The following is a 22,347-nucleotide window of genomic DNA, read 5'->3' on the forward strand; positions in this document are numbered from 1 at the left end:
TTGCTGTTCTACCACTCCCCTCTGTCCACTCTCTCGAAACCACAGACAAACCAAGATGTGAGTAAAACTCTATCAAATCACTCTATTCATTCTTTATATTTCAACTAAGCAATGATTGACTTACTTTTCCAAAAAACAAGAGTCATTCCACCGTGATGCCTGCCTGTAATTTAATTTAACTTTCAGTCTGAAGCTGCCACGAGCATGCCATACAATAACCACTCCCAGCAATGATTTCAGCTCAGAAAGAAAAAGAAAAATTAAAAGCTATACTCGGCTACAGCTGTGTGATGCAGATAGTTTGCTTTTGGATTTAACATAATTGAATTCATTACTGTTGAATCTCAGAGCTGTGTGAAGGTGTTTGTCTTTCATTTCCCAGGATCAGTTTCTGATTACAAGCAGAACACAGATGACCTTTCATTTCTAGCATGAAAACTTTCTGTGGCATCCTCTGGAATGATTCCACAAAATATTGGCTACATCAGACGCTAATGTCTATTTGCTGCCCTGTTTCCTAGAAATTACATTTATATACAACTAAGGTGCAACAGCAAATACATTTTGAAGCAAATATTCACGCGGGGATGGCGGTTTAAGCGACTGCCTTAATCGTTATGTTTTATTGGACACAGTGTGTAAAGAGTGTGCAGCGTGCAAGACGGTGAAAGCGAGCAGCAGAATGAGAGTGACAGCGATGCCTATAGTGGTGCAGCAATTTGTCAGTGTGGCAGTAAATATACAGTACAGATTTCAGTGTGCCAGTTAATAAACGCTGCAGCTTCTCAAGACCAAGAAAAGTCTCATCTGTTATTCCCCTTCTAAATAGAGTATAACAGCATAGTGTAAAGAATAGTATAATCTAACTATGTACAAAATACATTCTTTTTCTGTCAGGGGTAGTTCTAGGGCTCAACAAGAAGGCTTGCCTGCTGGCCCAGGGCAAGTGAAATGCCATGCCGGGCAAACAAATCTAGCAACACACTTGCACGACTGGGCACGTGGTGGAAGAAAGAAAGAAATTATTAGCAATTTTTTTTTTACGGTTATTTTTTGGGCATTTTTTTGCCTTTATTGACAGTGACAGCTGAAGGTATGACAGGAAAGGGGGGTGAAGAGACAGGAGATGACACGCAGCAAATGAGCCACAGGCGGGATTCGAACCGGCAGCCGCTGCAGAGGACTAACAGCCTCAATACATGGTGCGCATGCCCTACCAACTGAGCTATAGGGGCGCCCATTATTAGCTATTTTGACAATTGATTAATGGTTACAGATATGTTTTCAGCCTCCCAAATTTGGATGTTTCCGGCTTTTCTCAATTTATTATCATATTAAACTGAATATCTTTGGGTTTTAGACTGACAAGACATTGAAAGGCATCATCTTGAACTTTAACAAAGTAGGACGGACATTTTTCACTATTTTTCTGACATTTTCAGACATTTTTATAGACATCGCAGCCCTGCATTAAATAGGACAATTAACTTTAGTCTTTGATGGTATTTGATAACCACTACAGGGGCAAGTAAAAACTGACAATTTCTGAACCACTTGCACATCAGAGTAAGTACAAAAAATCACTTACTGAACCCTGAATTCCTTTAAAAAAAAATCTATTTTGTGTTTACATTTTTTCCTTTCAGTTTAATATTACAGGCTTGAAAAGTAATATTTTATCGAGTCATCTTTGCCCTAGGATAAACACAAGGCAGATTTTAACAGCACTACACAATTCTATAATACATTATGTCTTGCTTAATTTTAAATTCTATTATGTATTAATTTTTCAAACAGCAGCTGTTACAGATGAATTTGTGAGCACAAAGAACCAGCAACAGAATCCATCAAACAAAATGACACAACAGTCAATTATGAAACTCAGTCATCCAGTGACTCAGTCCTCTGTTGGTTAGAGACAACGGCGCACATAATACCAGTTGCAATTGTTTCTTGCGTCTGTATCATCCCAGCCAGCAGTGCTGCTATCCGGTCAGCCTTGAGACTTTGCATCTTTTGTAATACTTCCTCAGGATGTCATGAAATTTTCAGCAATCCTTAAATGTCCTCTACACATACACAATGAGGCGTTTTTAAAGTCCAAGATGCAGAGACAGAGAGAAGAAAACAAAACTTAGTTGTACCTCCTCCAACATCTACTAACACCAGAACAATCAACGGATGGCACAGCTGGCCACAGCTGCACGGCTGATTGGTCTGTCAGCAGCAGGGTATCCTGTTTAAGTGTTTTAAAAACACGACGAGCAGTGAAGCAGCAGATTTTTTTTTTGTACCCTGTGTGATTCTGGTTTTGGTTTGTCAGCTCCTTTGGGCGGTGAGGTGCCCATATCAACGGAAATTTAATTTGGACAAATAGGGTGAATCTACAGCTCCCTGGTTACTGAAGCTGGGAGGCTTCTCCTTTGTTGGAGCCATACTTTTTGATTAGGGCTGATTAAACAGGTGGATTTTTAACATGAAATTCTTGCCTGGGGCTTCTAATTTATAGATAAATGGGCTACAACCTCAAAGTTGGAAGCGCTTTTTAAAAAGACTGCGTTCTGGGTAAGCAAATTCATTTTGTGAGCCACCACAGCATTAAAGGGATAGTTCAGACTACCTGATGTGGGGTTCAATAAGGTACTTATATCAATAGTCAGGGTATTACTAGGAGGAATAACAGCATGGAAGCTGAGCAATCTACTCCTGTGGACACCTAAAAAAAATCAATATCAGTTAAAGTGTACATTATTTTTTAGAATATTTTCACTGCTTTATTTCGCCATCATACGGACCTTTCCTAACAGGAAACTGACATTAGGTGCGGCCCTATAGCTCAGTTAGTAGAGTGTCTGCCCCATGTACTGAGGCTGTTAGTCCTCTGCAGCAGCTGCTGGTTCGACTCCTGCCTGCGGCCCTTTGCTACGTGTCATCCCCCCTCTCTTAACCCTGTTTCCTGTCTGCTTTTCAGCTGTCCTGTCCAATAAAGGCAAAAAAGCCCACAAATATATCTTTAAAAAGAAAACTGACGTTATATAAGCCAAACACTTCTGTCTGCAAACTAACCAGACTCCATTGGCAAAATCAGTAATTTTGACCTTGCAGAACATAAGCGATGCTGGTCTTCTGCTGCCTCAATTATATAGTTCGTGTTAATGTGTGACTTTGGCGATTTCAAAGGAAGTTCTAGCTCACCGAAACAAATTAACAGATTGAGTCGGTGGGAGCCCAGAGACTCCCGTGTGCTGCAATAAAATTATTGATTTTGTCTATGGAGTTTGGTAGGTGTGGAAAGAGTGATATATGGCTTATATAATGGTGTGTTCCCCATCAGAAAAAGTTGTCTGACAGCAAAGTTAAGTGATGAAAATATTCTTAATATAGCGTACACTTGATTTTATTTTTTAAGTGTCTAAAATACCTTTTATTGCTGACCCTGTCCACAGCAGTACATAGCTTCCATGCTGGTGCCCCCCTCTGCCTCTCCTAACTGGGGATTTGCCAACCAGAATTTACTGTAAGTACCTCATATAACCCTCCATCAAATAATCCAAACAATCCCTTTAAAGCTATTCAAATTATGACAGACATTTAGGTGTAATACTTTACTGTAACTCTAGCCAAACTTGACTGCATTTAATTCTGCAACACGCATTACAAAGAAGGCAAAACAACAAGGGACAAGGGACAAAAATGAATTAAAGCAACATCTGACTTACTGTAAGGCTCAAAGAGGCAAAGAGAAGCAAGGTAGGCATTTGCGGAGAATGAGCCTTATTGATTGGACATAAACCACCACTCAAGAGAACTGATGGGCTTGAAAGGAGGAATGCTGAGTCATGGGGTTGTCAAGCAGTCAGGCACTCGGGGTAAAGGCAGGTCAGAGGGCCGTGTGGATAAATAGATATTTAGGGTAATCATCTGCAATCCCCCAATGAGTTATAATCAACCCTTCTGAAGACTTAGCAAATTTTATTTTATCATAAATTGGAGGTCCTATCAGCGTTTCCTCCTCCCCTCCTACTATCATCCCTCTAATGGAGTCAGTTCAGGGTCAGGGATTTCCCATAGTACTTTCAAAACAGCTTGAAATGTTGATCTTGTTAAATTAATATAGATGGTAGATTTTTTTTTAAATCTTAGAACATTTTCAACAAACTGCTGACTTCTACTGACAGATAGTTTTGACTGATGAATTGCAAAAACTATTGTGTCTCCATAGCAACGGGAAAGAAAGTGGAAAGGATATGACTCTTCTATTCCTGTTTTCTCATGTCACTTTCTCATTTCCACAACATAATACAATCTCTCAGCCATACAGAATAGATTCAATTTATACTAAATGTCCTTTATAAATATTGTATTTTTATCCTCACATCACTATTTATTTCCTAACAAAGCTATTTATGTTTTTTCCTTTCTTGCGTCTGGTCGCTGTTTGCTGTTATAATGGCCCAGATATCCCCTCAGGGATCGGTTTCATCTTATCTTAATGGGAAGACCTGACTGAGGGTTGGGATAAGTCAAAGCGAGTCCCGCTGTTGTTTGGATGTCCTTTAGCTAGAGGGAAGGACAGACAGATAAACAGAGACATGGAGAGCGGACGTGAAGGAGAGGGGAGTGAACAGGCTTGCCAATTCTAGTAAGAGCCAAGATGGGCTTCAGTAAAATGAAAAAAAGAAGAGAAAGAAAGGGCAAGTAAAAACTGAAAGGACACAAAGAAAGACAATCATCATCAACCCATTTGGGTAATCAGAATTATAGTTTCATATAGACATAATTATAAATTATGTCACTGCATTACACAGGCTTCTCTAAATTAGTGTCACAAAAGTACCACAATATGCAGACGATTCCTTTCTCTTTATTCTCAACAATTCAACTTCCTTCTCAAAAATGTAAAAACCTTCCTCCTCTGATTTATTATTTCTTATCACCAATCCACTTTTTTTCCAGTTCTGATTCCAATTCCTGAATTTGGATCTGCCAATATGATGCTTTTTTTTGTGTTTCGAGACAAAATTATCTCAATGCTAAGAAAATGTTGACATAGCCAACTGTTATTAGCTCACTCAGTTGCAGACTGTTTTACATTATGTTATAGCCAGTTTATGGTTCAGTGCAAGATCTGCTTGTACATCTACTGGATATCTTTGTAGACTGGTTAAATTACTAATTAACTGATTTACTTTACTTTGCTTCAGCATTTTTTATGGGCTTCAAATTGCATTATTACAAATGTATGATTCACAGAAACATCAGACAATGGATTCTGGACTGGAACAATGAGGGAATTACGTCCATATAGGCAGATTCGGCACCCGTTACCAACGTCGGATTGGTCACAACTCAAGTGACTGCCAGTGTTGATGTCTGCGCTTTATTTGATTTGCCACTGAAATAAGATTCACCTGAACCCAAACTGACTGGCTTTCCACAAGCCACTTTCACGTATGTTCTCCTTTATGCATGTTGGATATGTCTTCTGCAGTTCTAATTAGGACTCCGCAATTTCACACATTTGTTAACAGCTAGCGTGATGCATATTTTGTCATTCATCAACACTTTCTACCTTACCTATTACACATCATATGTTTTTTTTTTGTGGCTGCAAAGGCTACACTGTCTGTGTACACGGGCCATGAAATTCATCATCTTAGAATTTAATACATTTGAAAAGTCAACTGTTAACAAAAATTCATAACAGTTGGAGGTGGTGAATGAATTCAGTAAACCCTGCTGTGTAAAATGTAATGACAGTGTTTCACCTTGCTCAGCAGATGCCTGATGTTTAAGCCACTGCCTGTAGCTACAGTTGTTCCTCTGAGTCTTAAAAACACATCTGAATGATAATTGTGAAAAAAAAACAGAGTTAACTGTTAGTATTGGGTGCTCTTTGTCTTTTTTTCCCATCAGGAGAAAGAAAAAGAACCCGCTGAGTAAAGACGGGTCTCTGGTGGCCATGTAGACAGACACTGCTGCCAAGAAAGGAAGAACAAGTCGAAGCTGACTTTAGCCTCTAAAATCTCGATGCTTACTTGCTACTGACAATATCTGCCAGAAGGCTTCCTTTTCTAGTTAAATGTGTGGGCTGGTGTCAGCTTGGGAGGTCTAGACTTTGCAGTGGCTTTTAGTCAAAATCAGATTTCGAAGACTGATTCAGATATTTACCAAGATATATAATTACAGGTAATAATAATTAATACCTGTGGTATTTATAGAGTATCTCTAAGTCAATATGGGACCATTTTATGAAAAAAAAAAAAAAACCCGCACGCATTAAGACCACACTTTCTGATTTATTTTTCCATTTGTCTGCTGCAGGTTCCTTGGCTGAAATAAATAGGAACTTTAGAAGGCAGAGGAGATTAATTTGAGGTAAAATGAAATGGGCGAGAAGAGGAGAAACCTGGCCCACAGTTGTCATTAATGATGGATTGTATTTGGATTTTTTCAGCCGACTAAATGCACCCTTGTGCAAATTTATGCAACTTCTTTTGTTTTTCCACATTAAAGCTGTTATGTATATAGCTTTGTACCTGAAATTTATGTTGTTTTCCAGATTTTATTAATTTCAGAATGCAGGAGTTTTGAGCGAGAACACCGTCATACCTCATATATTATATGACAAAGTGAAAAAGTGAATAACATTACTTAGAAGTAGGTATTAATTTGGGTTACAGTTGGTTAAAGTCTCATTCCTGCTCCCTGTATGAAAACAGACATACTTTTTAAATGATAAAATCATCATTGCCCACATACTTTCATGCGTCCTTTATGTTGGCATGGATGTTAAGCAATACATCCACGAGAGGGTGCTGCGCAGTCAACCCGAAGAAGAGTCAAGTATTGCCCCAAAGAAGAAGAAGAGTCAAAAGTGTTTGACAACAGCAAACATGGTGTGCATTGATGCATATAATGCAGGACCAAAGTTCACAAGCGTGAATTCTGCCCACAAAGTTTTAGCTGGTTGTTAAATTGGGTTTCTGTCATGAAGTCGGGGGAAAAAAGTAGCTCATGAACCCTTAAATCAATTGATAAACACAGATTTTATAGTGATTTTTACTCAGTTGCTGCTCCCCCATTTACTTAAATGTGTTTCCAGGCCAGTCTTGATCGGACCCACATGGCTGTGATGTTGATGTACCATATCAAGGCCAGTGCAGCATCTACTTATACTGTGTATGTTTATGTGCACAAGTGGCTGGTTGGTGTGCCAGTCAGTTACACTACAGCTCAAATGAAACACCTGAGCTGGAAGATCCACCTGTGTCCTTTAAATCTGTCGTTCGTGAACAATTCAGGTTCCCAGTCTACAATGCTGTGGATAAGACAAGGACGGTGAGTTGGTACTGGGCACGTCAATGGAAACACATCGAACATGCTAACACCCACTCATAGGCATCACCCAGATGAGAAAAAACATATCCTTCAGCATCTGAGGTTTTTTTCTGCTGTACCAAACACATCAAAACAGATTTTAGTGGGTATATTTTGCATTTCATTTTTACTGAAAAAATATAAAAATGATTATGTGATATTTGATATTTTTATCTTTGGATATTGCACTCAGTCATATTGAGACTTCGATGATATTAATTGTTCAGCTTTGGTTTTAGCCCCAAATCATTTGCATGGATTGGTAATGAAATAATCTTTTCTTGGTCGAAAACATCCCACATGACGTGGATATGTTGTACATGTACAGACACAACTCTGCACAGCTGCTGTTGCCCACAAGCTGCTGCCTTTCAATATGGCCACCAGAAGGACTGTTACATCACCTGAAAGCCCTCACAGTTAAACAATCCTGCACTGAGCGAGGCTCGTTGCAGGCGATTTGTGGTAAAGTAATGATGTGTTGCATACTGCTGGCCCATTAGCTGCGAGGGAAATATCCTGTTCTTAGTGCTACTCATGTTTTATTTCTTGACAAATTTTTGCTTTGGCCTTAAACAAGCTAGAATCTCTGCGCTAAGACAGATTCCTCCCTCTCTGGCATTGAGCCGTGAACACACAGAGCAAGGATATTACAAAGGAAGCGGAGGAAGAGGAGAGAAGAGCAGACAGGTGTAAGACACCTGAGGGGGTCATTTTGGAGGGAAGAATGATGATAGCATCACCTTCTTCTCTCTTTCTGTGGATCTATATAAACCTGCTCCTTCCCTCCTCTGCCCCATGACTAGAGGGGCTTTTGGCAGGGATGTATTTTCAAATATCAACACTAAAATTTTTGATTGACTGGAGTCAATTAAATAAACTCAAAGACGCATATAAAAGGAGAACTTCAAAATTAAGATAATTCAATATTAAAAGGAAGGTTTGGATTATTTCAAGTGGGGTTGTATGAGGTGCTTATCCATAGTCAGTGTATTACCTGCAGTACCTGGTGGTCTTCATGTCCCTAGTTTGGAGAGCAGCAGGGGTACAGGTGTAGCAAGACAATGCTGGACTGGGTCAGCAGCAAAACATATTTTAGCCACTTAAAAAAAGATCCACTTAAAAAAACAACAAAAAAACACAATATTAGTTTAAGTGTGTGCTCTCTACAATCAAAAAAAGGCACTGAGTATGTAGTTTATTCACGTTATAACCTAGATGGAGCAGAGTGAACTCCAGAGCAGTGTTTTCATAAAACTGTACATTTACTGCCACTCGATGACTTCACTACTAAATTTGAATCCCTCTGCTGAGCATAGCCTCACTTTTGCTCATCATCCCTTACTATGAGCGTGCACACACACACAAACACACACACACACACACACACACACACACACACACACACACACACACACACACACACACACACACACACACACAGTGGTGCTTAGGTATCCTTCAATACCCACACATATCGAAGAAAAGCTGCACATTTGCATCTGAATGCTCTGAAATATGGACAGTACGAAGCCTACAGAAACAGATCCCTCAGTGATCTGTCTCTACAGTGCTGACATGATGTTTGCAGTCTAGACAAAGTCACACAATCACAAAAACAAACTGACCGAACTGACAAGCAACCGGCATGTTCTGCAAGACAAAAATACAGCTTTGGCCAAAGGAGTCCGGTTGAGTGAGAAAGCGCAATATTTGGCTTATATAATGCCGATTTCCCATTGGAAAAGGCTGTCTGACAGCAGAGTAAGTGGTAAAAATATTCTAAATATAACATACACTTAAACTTGTATTGATTTTTTTATGTGGCTAAAATACATTTTGCTGCTGACTCCGGCCACACCAGTGTGCTGCTTAGCCTCCATGCTGGCACGCCTTTCTGCTTCTCAAAAGTGGGGGCATGTCGGCTGCCATCTCCTGTAAGTACGAATACACTGACTGACTATCGATAAGTGCCTCATACATCCCATTTCAAATAATCTGCTGTATTATCCCTTTAAGGTCAAGGCTGTGGAGTCATGAACCAGCGATAACAGTATGATGTATCTGATGGAAATGATTCCATATATTGAGATACAATAAATGTAATTTCATGCCCTAAAAATTCCCAAACCGTACATTAACATTAGTCATTCAGTAAATCAGCGAAGCAGGTTTCATTGCAGCTTTTACAGTCTGTTGAGTACAATCCCACCACACCACGCTGGAATGAGTCCTCAGCTCAGACATCTCATAACAGTAAAAATAAAAACACGCTGCCTGTGTTTACACACAAACCTCCATCATACTGGAGGTGGAAGACAGACTCTTGGAAGACTTTCCACAAAGAAAACAGGATATTTGTCTGATAAATCAGCCAGCCAATCGTGCATTGGCGTTGCTACCTCGCTTGTCGCTGCGACGTGATTGGCCGCCACATCAGCCAACTGAATCGGGCCAGAGAGGAGTAGTAGAAATGTGGCTTCTGGCTGTCCGAGAGGCAGAGGAAACATCCAAGGTCAAACATTAAGAATGACTCATCAAATCATCCTCCACACACACACCTCATGAACCTATGAGCCACTGTGTGTGTGTGTCCAAGCATGTGTGTGTATTTCAACAGGCATGTCAGCAGTGCTTTATTTGTACTGGGTAGTGCTTGAGGCCAATGTGTCCCTTTCTCTCCCCCTATCTTTCTCCCTGTCTCTCTGTATGTGTGTTTCAGTGTTAGTGTGTGAGTGTGTGTGTGTGTGTGTGTGTGTGTGTGTGTGTGTGTGTGTGTGTGTGGGTGGGTGGGTGTGTGTGTGTGTGTGTGTGTGTGTGTGTGAGTGAGTGTGTGGGCGTATCTTAATGAAATCTGACAGAGAATTGTGACAATCAGTGAAGGAGCATCCTGCAGAGGTTAATAAGCTCTACTCCTCACAGCAGCAGCAGGCCGCCATGCACTCATACACACAACACACACACACACACACGCAATCCAATCTTTCCCGTGTGTTTTCATTCTCCTAAATTTATATTTAGAGATTGCAAAGCTGAAATTCATGGCTGGTTACTTTGAGCAGCTGTGACGTGCAATCGTTCCAGTTTGTCACCTCCAGAAAAGGCTCTCAGGAGCACCAAAACGGTGACATCACTCCCCCCTCGCACTTCCTGTTTTTTGTGATAAATAACAGCTCATAATGAGATGTCACTCAGCAGGTTACGTCGTCCCTCTCGCCCTGCCTTTTTTTTTTTTTTTTACACCACTCGCACATGAAATGTGTGGAGGTGTTTTAAATGCTCCGTCTGAAAACAACCAAAATTCTCTGTAGGGAAACAAATTCAGTCATTTTTCTCAAGAGCTAATTTAGAGTAACTGCTTCTAATCTGTGTCTTGGCAGTATTCTTGAAATTTCCATTTAATTATGATATTATCAAGGTTTTAATAATTCAGGCTCCCCATTTGTTGCCCAAATTTAGAATAGGAATATTGTCACAACAGTAGCAGATGGAGAGGTGATAGTGGTGGCAATATTAGCCACAGCTATAAGTACTATCATGGCTAATAATAGTGTGCTGCAGGGATGATTCTGTAGGCCAACCTGGAAGTTAGCATCTGCTTCCCTTCACAAAAAGTCAATAAGGTTTTTCTATTGGATTTTGCCACACTGTTAGGCCAATGGGACAAGAAAATGCAGCTGCAGCTCCAGCTACACGCCACATTTTTCTGAGGAGTAGTTCGTGAAGTCCAAACCACCTAAACGAGCGCGAATAATGGACTTAAATTCATCAGGTGAACACAAACTAAACTCTAAACGACTGATTATGTTCCTCACTTTAGCTAAATGTATACATAATAAACTTCCTAATATATCAAATTAAGGTGTTGACCTACTGTTTGCATGTCAATCAAAGATATTTTAAAAAAAAAAACATACAAAGAGCAGCTGTCTCTGTTTTATTCTTTTGAGAAGTCTGGTGCCTGAACCCCGGTGTATAACTTTGTCTTCGTAGAGGAATCTTAATTAAGTTCCCAAAATACACCCTCATGTAAACAAAAAAATCTTTTAATGTTTCAAATGAAAAGATCCCACCGTCATATTTATTATTCATAGCCAGATAAGTCCTCTGTTACTCTGGAAATTAGCAGGCATTAAATAATAATGATCAAAACATACAATCAAAGTTGCTAAAATAAACAAAGTGACAATATTGCTGTGAGTATAAAGGAATTTGTACCATCTTAGATATGACTATAAGGGCTTTGAGAATCTGAAAAGTTTTGGTTTACACACCCTGACAGTGCTTAAATTTTACTCTTAAAAAGCTGCAGAGCTGAAGCTGAAGAGAACACCTTATACTCTGTGTCAGAGTGCTGACATTTTCAAATCTCTCTGTATTTTTGATATAGCATCCAATCATTACAAAATGGTCTTTACAATACAGATGTTTGTACAAATACACTGACTAAGTTCCGGGTTTTAGGATTTATTCCTGCAGCACTCCATACGAAGATTAATAACCAGAACAGCAGCAGCACTAAAAATAAAACATATACACAGCTTTAGTTCATTTGTTTGGTAGTTTTGTCTGGACAATTACATATTTTAATTTGAAAATACAGTGACCCGATATCTGCCAAGGTCTGTAACAAACAAGCATGTTTTCTTTCATCTGGAAAAAAAGATTTTTAGGCCAGGGCATCTGTCACGCAATTTTCCTTTTTCAAAAAAAAAAAAAAAAGTGATTTTGATTTTGTGATTTGGACACTGCACTCGGCCATACTGTGATTTTGATAATACTGCAATTAGTTGCGCAGCCCTAATTATTTGTATCGGTACCACTGCGAATGAAAACACAATCTCAGCAGGTTCTTCTGACAAAATACAGCTGCAACACACAAACTGCAGCTTTGGTTTTGAATGAGCAGTATCGGACTTTAAAATCCCTACTGGATCAGCCCTACTCTATTCCCAAGTCTGGACTCGTGTTGCTCCGACCATCTGCTCTCTAACCCTGCCCAGGCCGCACACATCCCTGCACTACCACCCCTGGATTATGGCATCAACACACACAAAACACACATTCACAACACACACACACACGCAAACACATGCTGCCAAGTGATGACGGTGTATTTGTTTGTGTGTTTTCAACAGTATTTCCAGCCAGTTCAGTCACTGGTACAGACCACACACACACACACTGCTGGTGATAAAATCCTATTCTTACGTTTATATTTTTATATAATACAAACTGGATATTATCGTCTGCCAATATTTTCCACATTTAACCACTGGATTAACTTGATTTTTTCATATAGCACCAAATCATAACAAAAGTTATCTCAGGGCATTTTTCATATAGAGCAGGTCTAGGCAGTCTTTATAATCTTATTTACAGAGATCCAACACTTCCCCCAAAAGCAAGCGCTAAGGTGACAATGGTGAGGAAAAATTTCCTTTTAATAGATAGAAACATCGAATAGAATCAGGCTGCAGGGTTGGCGGCCATCCGCCACGACCGGTTTCTGCAGCAGTGTTTGTGATTTGTAATCTTTTTTGAGTTTCGATAAGAAGAACAGAGAGAGGAGCAACCCTTTTGACAGTTTTGAGATGATGAATGATGATGATGAATAGCAAATGACTCAAAACAGCGAGGACCAATTCTGATCGATAATAGTTAAACCAGAATATGACTTCATCCATCATCAGAGGACAACACCCAGTCATTTCATTATCTCAGTTTGGATCAGCATAATACAGACCACGCAGTTCAGTTTACACACTCATGCATACTTGAGTGGAATCATCATGAACTACAGGAGGTCACTCAGCAGAGTGCAGATCTCTGCCAGGCAACCCAAAACAATATTCAGATGCAACCATTTTGCAATCACCAACATTTTTGATTAGTTTAATGACAAATTTATTCTCAGTAACTGTAACAGATTGCAATTACATTTATTTTGAAATTTAATTACATCTAAGTAGTGACATGCAGTGAGGAGTTGGGCGCAACTGACACTAGATTTTGGGGGTCAATGCCGATATTAGGGAGTTAAAGAATTCTAGTAGATATAACTGCCAATATTCTTCATACAGAATATATAATATATACATAAATGCAATTTTTTTCAATGTTTTCCAACATCAGGGCACAGAAACTGCAACCCTTTACCAGTATATTTAATAATTACAAATGAAAAAACACAAAGAAAGCTAAATATATGTGTAAATTAAACCTGATTTAAGAAAAAGAATCAAATATACACAAAATGTTGTCTATACGCTCTCCTGCTCCTCCACTTCAGGTGGCTCCTTTCCATGCAAAGGACTCTGAGCTCCCTCCATATGAAGCCTATGAGCCTCCTTTTGATAGCTGTTGTCTGACTGATCAAACAACAGACTGCCACACTGGTGAGCTGACCTGTCGTTTTTCATCCACACTCATTTTGTGCCTGTTTCTGCTCATCTCACATGTCACACCGTTTGTTGTTTCACGTGTAAGTCTGTTGTTTCACGTGTAAGTTCATGCTGTTTCTCAGGTGTCGATGGGGCAACCAAAAAACATACCTGGGAAACGACTGGCTGTTCGCACATCACTGTAGCACCTGGGGATGTAGGTATGGCTGCTGTTTTTTTCTTGACCAGGCCTAAGTTAGTTCTAAAAGTTCAGCATTGGTGAAGATGTACAATAAACCACAGTAATATGTAAGAAGTGCAAGAAGACTGTAACAACAAAACAGGGCAATGCAGCAAACTAATTTCACCACCTCAAGCAGAAGCACCCGGTTGGATACAAGGACAGCCAAAAATCCCACAAGGAGAGCTCAGCAGCTGTTGTGAGTTGTAAGGCAAAAACATTTTTCAGTATTTTGTCATTTTGTCAAGAATATGACAGAGCCACAGAATATTTTAGAGCCACAGTTTTAAAATTGGTTTATCTTGAAACTGGTTATCATTTCATTCCCATCATTATCACAGTTTGTGAATAATGTTTCAATGGGGGAATTTACCATTAGACAACGATCAGCCCCAAGCAATCAAGTGCCCCATGAAATGCCTGAGAAATTTATGGTTAAGAAATTTTCACTAAATAACTGTCTTTCTAAATAAAAAATCAAATGGAAAAATTGTGTCAGAATTCTTAATTCATGAGACTCTCAGGGCCTCCTTACTAACGTGGACTATTCCCTGATCGTACTGCAAATCTTTGGAAATGCTTCAGGAACAAATGGCTCGGTTTTGAAAAATGAATCAAAGTTACCCGAGCGGTAGCGGTGCTGACAAAAAGACGAAGCGGGAGGATACTAAAAGACAACACCCGCCCCACCCAGAGCCTATTTGCCAAGCTTCTGTCTGGCAAGTGATACAGTTGTATCCACTGCTGTACCACCAGGCCACAGAGTTGACTCTTGCATGAGGTTTTGAGACTCCTAAATTCATCGTCAGCACTCCACTCCACTATAAATAATAGTTTGTTTTACTGCCTTAATTATTCAAGGGTTAAAAAAGGGGCAGAACAAGGGATGAGGAGGGCCCCATGCTTGTGTTTGCCTAAGGCCCCAAAATCACTAAATACACCCCTGTCTGTACAACCATATATTGGTATAACTGCTCCACAATGTCATAAAGAACTGACAGATTTTGCAAAGCTTCAGAAATGTTGAAGAGCAGACAGGAAGATATCAGCAGATTTTTTTTTGATGTTGTGGTTAAAAAATAGTCTTTCAATCATGTGAATGGTTCTTTGTTGAAATGTTTATGTGCACGATGATGCTGTGGTGCTGCAGGATTACAGAATATGACTTGCAAACACTGTACACATACGCACGCACACACACACACAAACACAGACACACACACACACACACACACACACACACACACACACACACACACACACACACACACACACACACAGACACACACTACAGTATTTCACTATCTCTGTCTCTTTCAATTGCTTCGTCCGGAAATACATGGAGCGCTCAGAGGTCTATTTCTGATTCACTTCGACAGTAAAGACAGTCAGGCATTGCTGATGATGACACACATGCACGCACACATGCACACACACACACCCTAGGCTAGGTAGCCTAATACATTTGTTATAAGCCATTCTCCTGACGATGCAAAATGACTTGCTGCCCTCTCCCTTTCCCAGCGCTCTGACAGACAACAACCACAAGCTTTAGTCCTGATTCACTGCGGACAGGCTACAAAATCAGGCTTATTCCTTTAAAAAAAAAAAAAAAAACTCGGCCCACTTCTTACATGCCACTGGCCTGAATTATAATTTATATAAAAGTTGTTGCCATAGCAGCAAAACCCCTACATTGCCTTCTTTTTGACAGAGGAACTACAATAAAGGCTAAACCATCAGAGAGTATAACTTATGAAATATGGCTTTCCAAAAAAAAAAAAAAAAGACAGCAAAATCCTTGCAGAGCTTCGACTACACAAAGGGCTGGGAAGCAGCTTTGTGGGATTAAAAATTACTGCGAGAAGTCTTAAATAACAGGGGCAGCAAACAAGTCTTGCATCACGAATCATGAAATTCAATGCCACAGGAGAGCAGCAATCAATGACTGATTTACTGACTATGCATGAAGTCTCTGAAAAAAGCGCATGGAGCCGATGTTTGCTGACTGACAACTCTGCTGTGCGCTGTACTTTTGTTTTTTTGTCTGTCTGTGCTCCAGTCCATTTTTTTCCTCTGTACTGTACTTTTGTATTAAGAGCAGATAATCATCAGAAATCAGGAAATTCAAAGAGGAACAGGCCAGTTGAAATGCCCCAAAATATATCAAAGAAAGGAACAAGAAATCCAGAATACAAAGATTGTCATAACTACAAAAAACAGGAAACAGGAAACTCATCTTGATCAGTCAATATACAAACAGGCTAGAAAGAGGAGGATTAAAGTAGGCCAGTCAGAATATGAGATAAAAAATTCAGATGCCTCGATCGCTCGAGTCATCCACCTCAAACACAGCAGGGCCAGAAATCATTCAGCCTGTAATGTGTCAGAGAGCTGCTCAGAGAGGTTTCAAGGTTGCTATTTATTCCTGAGCACAGCTCTGACTCCGCGGAGATCAGCGGTCAGCGCGAGCAGATGGCCTGCATGCTATCGGCCTATTCCCCTGCTTTGTTGTGGCCTAATACAACAAGGCACGGGAGATACGAGGGGAGGCTCAGATGCGACGCCTGTGGGAAAATGTGTGTGGCAAATCATGTGACCTGACACATAAAAATACCATTCGCTATTGTTTTAGCTGGTTGGAAAGGCTGCTCACCTCAGCTTTTACCTGGTAATATTCTGCAGCCACAATCAGGGAAATAAGCATATAAGATATGCAATGAAAGTAGGTTTAACATTGTGTTATTATTTCAAATAAAGCTGATAAAATGTTCACTTTTCATAATCAATTTTGTGTTCACTGTGCTTGAAAGACTTATTTTTCCTTCAGGATGGATTATTCGATGATTCATTTAATGTAAAGCATGTATCAATAAGTGGGTCTAACAAAAATGTCCATAAAATTAAAAATTATGTGAGATTTCTCAGCGCTAATTTCTTCAATTGGTTTGCATATATATTAAATGTATTATTAATTTAATGTAATAATGTATTAAATTATTCAAGATGTAAAATAAAATTTTTAATATTCTTTAATGAAGTTATTTGTTTAAGAAAACAGCCCTCTCCATACCTTTGCATAGTCACATCAGTGCAAAATCAGCACACAAGCCACATAGAAAAGATCTACTTTTATTTTCAGCTCAAAAATTCACCGTGAACTGTGTGTGATTTTTTCCCCTCTAAAGTCCCATTTCTATTGGGTTCTAATTTTAACTCAGTAATTTGTGTTGTAGGCATCCAATTGTCCAACCCCTTCATAGCCACTTGCCAGGGCCCCCAAAACTGGTCCAGAACTGAGATATCGCATGCACAAACACAAAAACGCTCTATACACAGCTTTATAATACTGCATGATGATGCATTCAGTGCCCAGATTTGAATGTAATACAAGTAATCCTTGGCAGAGGTTTACAAAAGCATTAATGTCTAGATTCCAAGACTTTGATGCTACTAAATATATATGCTTATAGCCTATGCCTTAAAGAAATTAACTGAAATGTGAAAGGAATGAATTGTGCATTAATAATGCACATTAACACAGCTGGTGAGGCAACTCATTTTGAAGGCATCACATGCAACGTTTTTCTAAAAACACAATGTATAGGCGAGACGTGTCTGGTGTCTGCAGAATCCCTGCCCTCTGCCTGTATTTCCTTATTTTTCTGCGCTTGTCCAACCTGAAATGTCAGTATTTGCTGTCCTGCTAAAGAACAACAATCAACTGTCTTTCTGGTGCATTTACAAACAGTTCGGACAAAACCCACTGATTCTACCTTTAATGTTTCATGCTAAATTTTTCCCAATTAGCATGTTTTTTGGTATTTTTTTTTTTTGTCATTTGTGTCATTTAGCATTGATCTGTGCCCTTTTTGGTAAAATACATCCACACATCCAGGTGAAAACAGGGATAAAACAAACTCTTATCATGGAGGTGTTCAGAATAACTCTACAGAAATAGCCAATCGTCTCACTGATTGTGTCATTTTCTTATGTAGGTCATTCTGTTTCATAATCAGTTAAAAACTTCTTGTAATATGTTCAAGTAATGCAAAAGAGTTTTTTATTACTATTCCACTTTGACAATCTTCCACTCTGAACTTTATAGCTTTATTTTAAATAATAATACAGTTTTAAACTTGGGGATACTGAATATTTCATAGTGTATTCCCTTGCGATGACATCTAAATAGTACCAATAGGTGAAAACTCTAAATTGTAGTCAGCTAAATAAAGGGAAGGGCTCACAACATGTGGTAGAGATTATAATGTAGGCCTATGTTTTATGTATTTAGTCTAGTTTTATAAAACTTCAGGGAGCTCTTTTGTTTATTTAGCCCATTTATCAAAATTTTCAGTTAACTTCAAGAAATGCTGCCTGCAGCTCGCTGCACTGTTTGTTTTTGGATCATGTTGAAAAGTTCTGTTTTAATTAAACACATGCTTAAAGGCATTTCAACAAAGTTTTGAGTTGGAGTTTGTGTCATTCTAAACTTTGATACAAAGATTTTCATTTTTACTGCAAATATATCAGTTTTGTGATTATTAATAGGATGGTGGACCCCTCGTATGTGGGCATGACTGTATAAAAATATATCCGTTGGTTGGAATTATTGTATAAAAAAGTGCCTCCTGGTAAAATAAAACTATAAAGTAATAAATAAAAAACTCTTTCAAATAATCTGTGTAGCTTCTTTGGCGTTAATTGTTAAGCATGTATACTGCATCTTAAGCTATAAAGAATTAGCTAACAAAGTGAAGAAGCCTTTTTTTTTATTTCAGCGTTACTTTAAAGAGCCCATACTGCACAAAGGCTTGGCACACACCTAGCCCAAGGCTGCTGAATTATGATTTTTTTTTCAGCCTCCACTTCCTCAGCACAAAGAGAAATACTGAGGGCACAAATCTTATGTTAGTATCAGTGGCGAATCCTTGGGTGATATAACTGATTTGATGTGTCAAACCCTTCAGCAGCATCTCCAAAAAAGCCACCTGGAAACATGTGTGAGGCGCTGCTTAATGATAATGACATGCTAGGGCCACAAACATGCTTTGACCCTGAGTGAATGTTGTGGAGAGGTTTCTACTCTGAAGTTGGAACCCTGTCATTTTGGCAATTGAGAGATGAAAGAGCTGTTCCTCAGGGCAAAAAGCATTTCAAATGCCCTTGAAAGCCCACAGGTACACTTGGTGTAGACAAAGTATAGCATCCTATATTCAGCTGGACCAAAGCAAATGAAATGTTTAACTGGACTAATTCTTGTTAATGAGATCCCAAATCTAACATATACTCATACATTATCACAGAACTAAAGATCATGCACCATATGAATAAATATTTAAGCGTAATGTGCATCAGAAGGCACATAAATTCTAATGCAAGACACATACGTTCTGGAATAACAACAGGGGAATTGCAAAGCATGGAATAAATATTATTAATAAGCAGATAGGAAAGGGGGAAAGGGAATTGTAGGGCTCTAACAGGATATTCAGACGCACAGTTATGGCAAGCCTGTGTCTTATTTTCAATCTGTTTCATTTCCAAGTGCAGCTTGTCATCATGAGGGATCAAAGTTTGGAGGAAGTGCATAATTATTTATAAGGCCCCCAGAACAACATTAACATGAGCAAGTAAAACAAAATGCCAGCGCAGTCTGTGTTGCAGTAGGTGATTAATGACTGATCTGACTATTGTGGTGGCTAATGACCCGCTATTGATGGATGCAGCAGGATCCGAACAGACCGGGTTCGCCTCCAGGCAGCTCCCGAGCGTGCCGTTCAGGAATCTTCTCCAAACTCCGCTGAAGGATTTCTCAATTTAAGCCTGCTTGGCTGTTTGGGTAGAATTCACGCTTTTATCATGTGTCTTAAGATATTTAAGTAAATAATAGCGGTTGCTTTTTAATTCGGCATAAAATTCAAATATCTAGCAGAATGGATTTTAATTAAAATCCAACTTTGATCATTAGTTGATCACCGATTCCCAGTTTCCCTCCATGGAAATCAGTTGCAGTGAGCAGCGCGTGCCAAATTTAAAAGTTTATTATTTTCATACGGAGAATTAGTGCTTTGTGTGTTTATATGGACGCCGAAAGTACTAAACGATTCTTGAAATTTAGGAGCGAATCTAAATTTTGTTATGGCCGTTATGACCGTTGAACAGTAAGAGATTGATTGCTAAATACGTGAAATTCCTAACGGAGTTTGGTTCCCAGCTCCCACACATGAAACGCGAGGTAGAGGGTTTAACCCATGGGTTGATACACACAGCTCAGGGAGAGTGGAGAAAAGGCCTCATAAAAACACTCCTTACCTTTGTTAGCTGTGCTATTTTCTTGCTCATCTTCAGGTGCAGGTCTTGGGTATATTCCATGGCGATGCCGGACTGAAAGGACATGCTGGATGCGGAGGATGAACTAAATTTCCCCTGACCGGCAGGGCAGTAATACTGCTGCCAACCCGACCCAGTCGCCATCTTCACCACGATGCTTCAGATGTTTAAGAGAGATAATAATAAACTGGACGCTGCTGTTGAGACGGCCAGCGGGCGGCGGAGAGGACTGGGACAGTGTCGGATTTTTTGCAACAAAAATTAAATCAAAAAAGACGAATCCTTTTTGCCCACAAACTGATAAAAATTGGTTTCATTTTGCTTTAGTACGGATAATAGTACACCAAAGGGTGAAATTTGTTATTTTAAGCTCCAGAAACGTTTGCTACAACCATTTTGTCCGTTCAAAAAATGTGTCTGTTTTCAGTGCTCCGAGGTGCGGGTCCTGTCTGCTGTCACCTGGCGCTGGTGTGGAGCTGTTCTCGGGCAGCTTGACTGTGGCTCCCGGTCGGTCACCTTGATACCGAAATTTCTCAACGGGAGCCGCTAAGAGTGATTCCTCGTTGGTGCATTCCGGCTACATTGACGGAGAGTGTGTACAGATTGAAGGTATGTGTGTGTGTGTGTGAGAGAGAGAGAGTGAGAGAGTGTGTGTGTGTGGAGGACAGGCTCAGCGGTTGGTTGCTGCTCCTCTGTTGCCATGGATCACCTCAACAGTTTATGCTGCATTCACGTAGGATGGGAGCAGCGCTGTGTTCAAGTGCAGTCGGAAAATTCTAAATGAGGACGGTGAGTGCACATAAGAATTGCAGAAACGCGGTGGAAATGACGGTGAAAGTGACACGCGAGGGATGTTGAGACCTTTTTTCGTGGCAGCCATATTGATATGAAATTCTAGCGCAAGCACAGGTATTACCGAAGATACTAGCTAATTAAAGGGTCAGTTCGGATAATTTGAAGTGGGGTTATTTGAGGTACTCAAGCACAGTACACTACATTTAGAATATTTTCACCACTTTACCTTACTGTCAGACAGCCTTTTCTAACGGGAAATCGCTGTCCTATAAGCAAAATATCGCTCTCTCTAAAAAAACCAAAATCCATAGGCAAAATGAGCAATTTTATCTCGCACAGTATGGGAGTTGTTCTCTACTGCTGCCTCAGTCTGTTTATTTGTTTGTGTTATTGTGTGAGTTTGGTTGATCCAAACTGTCCTTTTAAAACACCAAAGTCACGCAAACAGCACAAATTAGCTAACAGATTAAGGCAGCGGGAGACCAGAAACTCCCATGTTCTGTGAGGTAAAATGTCTGATTTCGCCTGTGGAGTTTGGTTGGTTGGGAGAGAGCAATATTTGGCTTATATAGTGGCAGGTTCCTGTAAGTCAAATTTACTGTAACCAAACTCCATAGACAGAATCAGTCTTTTTACCTAACAGAGCACAAGATTTGCTAATCTACTAATTAGTTTCATCGATAAAACCTGTTTTTACCTTACTGTTTCATGTAAAATGGCTGCTGTGAAAAAGATCTACTGAGAAAACTAAAGTTTTATTTGAGTAGGGATTGAAATTGATAAGACCGGTGCTATTCTGCTTATTCATTTGATTCTCTATCAATTCCCTTATCGACTCCTGTTTGATTTTCTGTGTGAAAAAGACTAGAAACAAAGCATGCATGTGAGTCAGGTGCACAAAACCTCCACTGTTAAACTTGGAGCCAGATCTCAACTGGATGGTATGTGTGTCTTTATCTAAAATGGATTAAATGAGAGGATATTTGTGCAGCATTCGTTTTCATTCAAGTTTTCTCAGTCAAAGAAAAAATCTGCTCAGTCTGACTGCGTGGCGCGAAGAGACATGCTGCTCGGTTGGCAGTTGTGCATAGTGTCAAATGCACAGTATTCTTTGAATTTAAGCCCATGTTGTGTAGAAAGATGTTTCCACACATTGCTGGTGTTCCCACCCTTACTTGAGGGTAGTTTGTACACCTTTTCAAAGTCAAACTCACG

The 22,347-nt window shown here is 39.6% G+C and overlaps 1 protein-coding gene across 2 annotated transcripts in view; it reads right to left on the reverse strand.

Annotated features, from left to right (window-relative positions):
- fam184ab (family with sequence similarity 184 member Ab) overlaps positions 1-21,001 on the reverse strand; it is a 210,165-nt gene extending 189,164 nt beyond the window's left edge. For both annotated transcript variants that reach the window (XM_084737868.1, XM_084737867.1), the window contains exon 1: positions 20,320-21,001. In XM_084737868.1, coding sequence (XP_084593994.1) covers positions 20,320-20,481 — 162 coding nt within the window. In that variant the 5' untranslated portion in view covers positions 20,482-21,001. The remainder of the gene's footprint in view (positions 1-20,319) is intronic.
- Between the last annotated feature and the right edge of the window lie 1,346 nt (positions 21,002-22,347).

The sequence above is a fragment of the Lutjanus erythropterus genome, chromosome 15 (assembly GCF_056507025.1).
Source record: "Lutjanus erythropterus isolate fLutEry1 chromosome 15, fLutEry1.hap2, whole genome shotgun sequence".
Lineage (NCBI taxonomy): Eukaryota > Metazoa > Chordata > Actinopteri > Lutjaniformes > Lutjanidae > Lutjanus > Lutjanus erythropterus.